At 30.8% G+C, this 8,734-nt stretch overlaps 1 protein-coding gene across 1 annotated transcript in view; it reads left to right on the forward strand.

Moving 5' to 3' along the window:
- LOC145324759 (glutamate-gated chloride channel subunit beta-like) overlaps positions 1-8,400 on the forward strand; it is a 47,303-nt gene extending 38,903 nt beyond the window's left edge. The window contains exons 13-18 of the mRNA XM_080167369.1: positions 4,463-4,584; positions 5,407-5,483; positions 5,908-5,981; positions 6,330-6,399; positions 6,650-6,707; positions 8,041-8,400. Coding sequence (XP_080023495.1) covers positions 4,463-4,584; positions 5,407-5,483; positions 5,908-5,929 — 221 coding nt within the window. The 3' untranslated portion in view covers positions 5,930-5,981; positions 6,330-6,399; positions 6,650-6,707; positions 8,041-8,400. The remainder of the gene's footprint in view (positions 1-4,462; positions 4,585-5,406; positions 5,484-5,907; positions 5,982-6,329; positions 6,400-6,649; positions 6,708-8,040) is intronic.
- The last annotated feature ends 334 nt before the right edge of the window (positions 8,401-8,734 follow it).

Here is an 8,734-nt window from a genome sequence, read left to right on the forward strand (position 1 = left end):
CAAAAAACTATTTTCAATAAACTTAAAATTAGGAGGTTGTGGGGGTAAAGGAGTGTTTGCCCCAAACAAACAACTTTTGCCTACCGCACCCCTAAAACTTTTGGAGACTTTACCCCCCTTCGAGCCCTAATTTTTTTTTATTAGTCAGGTAAATTAGGACATTTCACACATTTTTCTCCCTCCCCCCCCCCCCCCCAATTTAAAAAAGCTTGTCGTCCTTGTTTTTAATAATATATACCTAATCATTTAAAATAATGTATTTATCTCATAGATATGTCTATTTTTATTAAATGTTTATCTATCTGAACAAAATTATTGATATTCACGTGCTATTGTATACACAAATTGCATTCTAAGCGTCATTAAACTATCAATATTGGAATATTATTTCTTTGAAAAATGTTGTAACAATTTCAAGAAATAATAAATTAGTATTTCCTGACCTAATACAATCATTTCAGTGAAAAGGCAAAAGATTTTCAACAGTTAGTGATTTTCTGTACGTTCTATTAACAAATGTAATTATAATTGAGATAACTATCTAGAACCATTGCTGGGGACCTATTTTTTCTGCTAGCAAATTACTTACTCCTCTTTTGGCTGTGTTAATATTTGCAATGCTATTGGTGGATCTGCAAAGACCTAATTGAAAGTCGTCACGGGGTCCACGTGGTGGGGATAACAGTTATTCAACCCCTTGTCCCTCTTTTTTTTACACCTTTCCTATTGTAAATTTAGATAAGTTAGAATCGTCTAATCGATTGCAAACCTTGCATGTTGATTCTGAACAACAGGGTACAATTTTTTATCATAATTAGAAAATCAGTATGTTGATTTAGATTCTTAAGAGGATAAGGCACAATGTGTAGCAACTGTCAAATAAATCCTTACGATTTAAACTAAAACAAGGATAACAACATCCATAAAAGCGAAGCACTGAAACGGTAGGACAAACGGACATTATCACTTGTATAGTGTCAGAACTGAATAATTAGAATATAAATGTATAAGAGTCGAAGTAAAATTGTAAGTAAATTTGTTGAAAAACTCTCGATACAGGATAATGTTTATGGACATACTTACATTTTTAGGACTTGATTATAGAGTTGCTTCGCTTATAATATTGTACTTTTTTGTCCCAGAAATCCATATACCAAAAATCAGATCAATCGGACAATTAGATCACTGAAAAATTTGTTGTTAAAAGAGTAGAAAAATCAATACGTTTAAAATGGACGTATGGACATTCTGGTAATGATTATAGAGTTGCTACGCTTTCTAAATCGTACCTAAATACTACAGGAATTACCATGCAGAGTTTGAAATCGATAGGACAATTCTAACATGCCTAAATGTCTCAGACGTACTGGCGGACGGACGGACCGACCCTAATTATATAAAAGCTTCGCTTTTGATAATTATAGAAAAGCTTCGCTTTTAATAATATATTATCATTTTACATTATTCTACCTTTCAACGAATATAAATAAAATATTTTGTGTTTAATAATAGTTCAAATAACTTTCCCGACTTTTCCTTTCCCAGATTTCTTTGAGGCTAAATTCTTTGTAAAAGCACAACTTAGAAATAAAGTTTTATTATAATAATAAGAATTTCTCTACATTTTTAAAGAATGTAACTTTATTGTTAAATAAAAGTACATTGACTGTTTAAGAAGTAATACATTTTTCTTTCGAATTTTAATTCAAATATGAATTTTGGTGTAAAAAAATTGAAAATGCATAAACAAGGATAACAATATCCATAAAAGATATGAGATTATACAAAAAAAAAGATTATCACGAAACCTTGAATTAAAAAGTATTTCTATCGTTTGAAGCGTGAATGACAGAGAGACGGACAGAACAATATTTAGACTAGATGTGCACAGATCATGGGAATCTTCACTGAAAATTTTAGCTGTCTACCTTAATTAGCAGCCAAGAAATTCACATTTACCCCAAAGCGTTATGGACCAACTAACAGACGAACGGACAGACAGACAAAGTGAATTATATATTAGCTTCGCTAGTAAAGATATTTTTATTGATAACTTAGCAAAATATATTCCTAACTTATTGATTGATAGATAGAAACTACTTCCTTATTTTTAATATATCCTGGTTCATTTATATTAATTTTATCTCAATTATATGATAACAAGGATACCAACATCCATATCAAAAGCTTAATAATTAAAACAGTTGAACAAACGAACATTAGCAAATACATAATGACAGTTATATATTGTAATATAGAAATGAAATATTAAAAGTCTGAAGAACAATTATGATGCAAAAATGTTTAAGTAAATTGTCCTTGATTTGGCAGTGCTTACATTTTAAGATTTGGTTACAGAGAAGCTTCTCTGGTTACTATTATGTAGTTTCTAAAATTAAGTAAAAAAGGATAAAACTAGAATGTTAAAATGGACGTTGACTTTTGGTAATGATTATAGAGTAGTTACACTTCAACCAAATTGTTAAAGAATTAATTGGTTAAGTTTGAAATTGGTAATACACATATTGTATGGACGGACGGACCCAAATTTATATTAGCAAGATTTTTAATGATAAAGATAATATAAAAGTAATATTACCAAATATCAATAATATTTCCCTCAATATATAGATATTCCCTGACAAAGCACTATTTATATTCTTATTCAAGACAACCTTAAATAACTGTTAGAAGTTTACTGAAAAATTTATCTATAAGATTGTGTTCATTGATCGCTGAAAGATTTCTATTTCTGCTGTTAAAAGCATTCTTATACATATGTCATTCTCCAAAAATAGTTTGCTGTTGAAAAAGATAAAACGGTGATTTTTGTCACTCAGATTTCGCACTATATTCGTCGATAAACTGTAGATTTTTTAAATTGCAACTGAAAAGTATACATTACCCCGTCCCGTTTTAGAAATATTCTGTTAAAGTATTTGCCCCTATCCATGATATGGTTGATTTATGCAAAATAATGACCCTTGCAAAATATTTTTTCTGTAATGCAAAAAATGCGATGGTACAAGCACTGCAAAGTTTTTAAAATTTGCAAAAAGACCTGTTTTTAAAGCTCTTGTACCATCTCAATTTTGAAGATTTTTACAAAATTTCACTTCTAGTGTGTCGATATAAACCTGAAATATACCAAAAAAATTTGGTAAATTTCAGGTTTATATCGACACACTAAAACCCCCTCCCCCTTCAAAAAATGGATATTTTCAGGAGACCCCTACTCTCCACCCCCTAATTAAGGTTAAGTAAAATAGGAAAAAATTGCAAGTAGTTTTAAGGTAGCTTTTCATTGTCTCCCACTTATTTTCTTCCACAGGGTTATTGTCTATATCTTGTTTGCCAAAGTGTAAAGTTTTTTTTCCACCAGCTAAGGTCACGAAACAATTTATTATAAAAAGTTTTGTTGTTATTATCATAAGCCAGAGTCGAAAAACCAAATAGCTACTGGGTAGAAACCTTTAAAAAAGAACTACCTACATAAGCTTCGATCAAACAAAGATATAGTTAAATTATTTAAAGTTAGGTAGATCTATCTATCAGGTATGTTTTTTTTCAAATTGTGAAAGCCTAGTCCTATTAAATTTCATAAGCTAGCTTAGTAGTTAAGGATTTCCGTAGCCTTACATATAGAGCTATATTTAATACTTATGAAACCCTAAGGCTAGCCTATGCGAATATATATGATTTTACAAAATAAAAAATATTCATAAGTTTATATATGCATACCTAGTGAGAGCTTATTCCTTTTTTTAAAAGTTTGGATTTTGAAATGATTTTGAATGGATTTTGAAACATAAGAAAAAAGTTAGGAAATGTTTATTATTTGTTTTTGACTTGTGCTATATTGAATAGATAATTATTTGATTTTGACAATTATCCTGTATACAGTAGGACCTGAACAAAACAAAGTAATTATCGAGGTCAGCTATTTTTTTTTATTATTATCATGCTATTATATATTTATATAAAAATATAAAACTAAGTATGTATATTACTGAACAAAATATATCAAAAATAAAAATATCAAAAAAGTAAAGCTGATCAAATCGACCAATCTAGTATGAAAATCATATGTGCGTTTTTAATAGATGTTTTAGTCAAATGTCATAGAATGCATTACATGGACGTACTTAGATTTTAGATTTAATAACAGAGATGCTACGCTTACCAAGTCGCACCTTTCATTGACATATCAATTAAATTCAATCATTTTCAAGGGATGATTAGTCCTTATGGAATTGATTAAATAGATTCTGCCCTTTCTATAGTTACAGGAATCCACATACAAGGTTTTAATTTCATAGGATTATTCTTACTTGCCTCTCCAATTAGATCAATCTATCACGGTTGGGCGACAGTATTCTAAATGTAAAAAAAACCTCATTTTTCAAAAGATATTTATTTTCTGTTTAAAAAAGTTTTGTAACACCTTATATTTCTTTATCAGGTGGATACGCTTATTTGCTCTGGAAGAAAAAGAAAAGTTGTTTGAAGAGAAAGAGAACCCGAAAACAAACTGAAGAGGAGGGTAAACTCAGACAACTTAGAAAGGAAGATTACAGATCTAAGGTACACATTTTATTAGTAGAGGAGCAGCTCAGGGAGGAAGGGGACATTGAGCTGTTTATTACACTAGTCCTTAAAGTATTGCAATGCTGTTTTCTTATTCGGTGGCCGAACAACCTTGGGGACTTTTTCTTGAATTTTGATTTGTTAGTTCATAAAGTTGAGTGGAACACAGTAATAGTGTCTGACTGATTATGACGTAACAAAATAAATTAGCCAATGAGAGGCCGTTATTGACCAATGGTAAAATTTATAGTGGCCTCTCATTGGCTAATTTTTTTGTTACGTCATAATCAGTCAAACACTATTACTGTGTTCAGTTGAGTGTCCAAACGTTTTAGCCACTAATTGTAATCCACACAAGGGGTATTTTTTTGTATAATCATTTGAGAAGTACATCAATTTATCGGCCATTGTCTTTTCCCTAAGACTCATGAAAATAGGTATATATATATTGTTTCGCCCCTAGGGTAAGGCTGTAAAATAGCATAAAACGATCCCAAGACATTTATATAGCTGCCCTTAAAATTACTACCTATTCGGAAATTTATTTTCCGAGATCTATAGCTTCAAAGAATAAAAAAAAACAGTACGAGCGGCTTCGCCCCTAGAACCTAAACCTAAAAGTGATACTATAATTATAATGATCTACATTATAAATTAGTATAAATTATATATTGTTTGAAGCTAAAGATCTCGAAAATTACCGATCCGATTGAGTTAAATTTTTCAGGAAAACCTCTTATAATCATAGGGTGGTTTTAGGCTATTTTCTAACGGCGGTGCCTGTTACTTCTTTATAAATCAGTGAAGTATTTTTCTCAGGTTGATGATGTGTTTCTAGTTGTGTTTCCTATCATGTTCTTAGTATTCAACCTTATCTACTGGCCTATGTGTCTAAGGTATAGTATTTTATGAAAATGGCATTGTCTGCTACGTTTATACATTAACGGCTACGCCCCTAGAGGCATTTAGAGTTGCCTCACTTATAATAATTAAACTTGATGTTCTAAGAATCATTATTACACAAATCAGATTAAAAGGATAATCATATCATACAAAAAAATGTTGTCAAAATGTTTTTAAATATCAGCATGCTTTAAATGGACGTATGGACTTTCTGATAACTATTATAGAGTTACTACGCTTTCTAATTCGTACCTTACTGTTATAAGAATCATCATACAAAGTTTGAAATCGATGGACAATTCTAATATGCCTAAATCAACAAAGAGATCTAACCGTTACGGACCTACCCTAAATATAGAATAGCTTTGCTTTTAAACTGTTTATGATAATTTTTAACATCTAATTTTTTGCTTGCAGTAGTGGACGTACTCAGGTATAGCCTGAGAATGGGGAGGCCTCTGACTCTCACTTTATGCCTTCCCCCGGACCAGGTAAAATATTATAAGAATAGAGGAATAGAAAAATACAAGGATAAGTATATTCATAAAAAGAATAGAAACAAACATAAAATGTTGGTAATATCCTCTTAGAAATATTTTTTTCAATTTTCAAAATTTTTATACCCACCTCGTAAACCTAGTAAAAGTGTCTGACTCTGATTATGACGGGAAAAAAATTAGCCAATGAGAGGCCACTATAAATTTTACCATTGGTCAATTACAGTGTATACTGGCCTCTCATTGGCAAAATTTTTTATGCTATAATCAGTGTCAGACACTTTTACTAGGTTCACCTTAAACAACCAGAAACTAAAGAATAATATGGCGTCTATTTTGTAGGTGGTGCTAGCTCCGGGGTGGGCCTCCCCCTTGGCCTTTACACCAACCACCAGAGACAAGGATGTTCCAGGTATAGTTTTTTTCCCAGTATAGCTTCGAAATCGATTTTTTTTCAGCTGGATTAGAACCAGTTCTCAGTCATACTGAAAGATCCTAAATAGCATCGCATTACAAATAATTTCCAACGAATAAAAATCATGAAATTATTACCATCTTTGTCATCCCGTGCCTTCGGTCCCTCCGGGCCAACTGCTTTTAATCTTATAATTTTTCATTTTAATATCCGCGGAAAGGTGTCTATAATACTATTAAAATTTCAGAGGTAGTAGTGAATCATGTGGAAATAAACAATTTATGAGCGGACCCGGCTATGATCAGGTAACATTCATTTAAAGCTTTTAATTTAAATAAATGCCAGGGATCTAAAAGGATAAGACAATAGCCAATGGATTGGTGTACATTCCAGATGATGATACACATAATTACCCCTTCTGTATATTAAAATTGGTGGTTGAAACGTTGGGACACTAAAATTAATGAATCAACCTTTTAAAAAGGCCCCAAAGTTTAAAGACACATACTTTTAGATGAGTTATTAGGGCATACTTTTAACCAGTGCAGTGTAGTAAGTATAATTCAAGCCGACACATAAACCGACAAGCCTCAAGTAATTACAGTTTCTGTACTTCTTCAGAAAAAAATATTGCATATTATCGAAAATGAACAAACGTGTTTTTACAAGGGCTTGTCAGACGCCAACATTTTCGGTGTTTTAGTTGCAGCTGAGGAATTCTCAAATTAGCGGTTAAACAGCGTCGGCTACCGAACTGTTTAAACAAAGCCAAAGCTTCGCCATTAAAAATGTTTACTTTCTGGAGCCAATGAATGAATTTTTATTGTTTGATTCAATAAGTTAAGTGTCCAAACGTTTCAACCAATAAATGTAATCATTGGAAATTTGCATCAATCTATCGGCCATTGTCTTATCCTTTAGATCCCTGTGACTTATTGCTGCGGCCGAACCCTAAATTCTAATACTATAATTTTGATTGTGTAATGTTTACATTGAAAAGAGACTTGTGGTGTGCTATGTTTACTTTGATAGTAAATTGAATCATGGAATCATTGTAAAAGCTTTGTCATGTCAGTCAAGCCTTTTGTTAAACCTTAATGTACACACACACACAATCACACACACACACACACTTTGTATATAATTTAGTTTTAGAGGGAATATCAAATTTATATAATTACTTAATAGTGAAAGGCTTGGTTTAAAGAATACAGTTTTAGTTAATTTTATTTGATGCTGTGAGTATTGGTGCAAAAAATATGACGTAACAAAAAAAATTAGCCAATGAGAGGCCGTTATTGACCAATGGTAAAATTTATAGTGGCCTCTCATTGGCTAATTTTTTTTGTTACTTCATATTTTTTGCACCAATACTCACAGCATCATTTTATTTTCATTTTAAAATTACATTTTACAGACTTCATTTTTTAAAGAACAAGTGATTAGTAAACAAAATAAAAAACTTTAATCTAATAATTTTCAAATGTGAGGCTTTTCTATAATCAGAATCTGTCTCCGTCCGTCAGTAACTGTTAGCTCTTATCTTTAATTCAAGCATGTTTGAATTGTCCAATCGGCTTCCAACTTTGTTATTGTTATCCTTGTTTATATTTTGTACTTATAACTTTTTATTTTCAGGGTATCTTTCCCTAGTACAAGGCCAAATTGAAATCCAAGCTATGGACAAAATATCAAGATTATTCTCATAACAACAGGTTGAAAATAATTATCATTATGATAAAGAATACTGATGGATATAGCAAAATATTTGATTATATCCTAAAGTATACAACCTTTAAGTGTCCATAGGCCAAGACTATTTACATTTCTTGATTCTAAGTTACAACAAAGGCCAAAAATCGACATCTATATGATTCCTCAGTCCTGTGGTGAAATCCTTTATCTGTTGTGAAATTTCAAACTAATGAAACAAATAAAGGCCAGAAAGAAAATTTTGGAAGGCAACAAATTTCAATAATTTTTTTCCAGTATGGCTTCGATACCCTGGTTTTCAGACATACTAAAAAATCTTGTAAAGCATCATGTTACAGAATTTTTTTTCTTGAATTTTAAGATAAAATTCATAAAGTTAAAATTAGTTTGAAGTTTATAATTTTACATTTAATATCCGCGAAAAGCTGTCTATAATACGATGCGATGAATAACTATTCCATTGAATAAAAAAATCAATAGTAGACTTTAACATTTTTTGTTACATTAATATGAACCAATAATAAATTTGATAACTTTAATAATAAAAACATGTTAATACTCAAATCACAATTGGATTTATTTAAACAGCACAAACTCTATATTGATAAAAAATAAATTA

This window comes from Acartia tonsa, chromosome 7 (assembly GCF_053477335.1).
Source record: "Acartia tonsa isolate MP-2025a chromosome 7, ASM5347733v1, whole genome shotgun sequence".
NCBI classification, from domain to species: Eukaryota; Metazoa; Arthropoda; class Copepoda; order Calanoida; family Acartiidae; genus Acartia; species Acartia tonsa.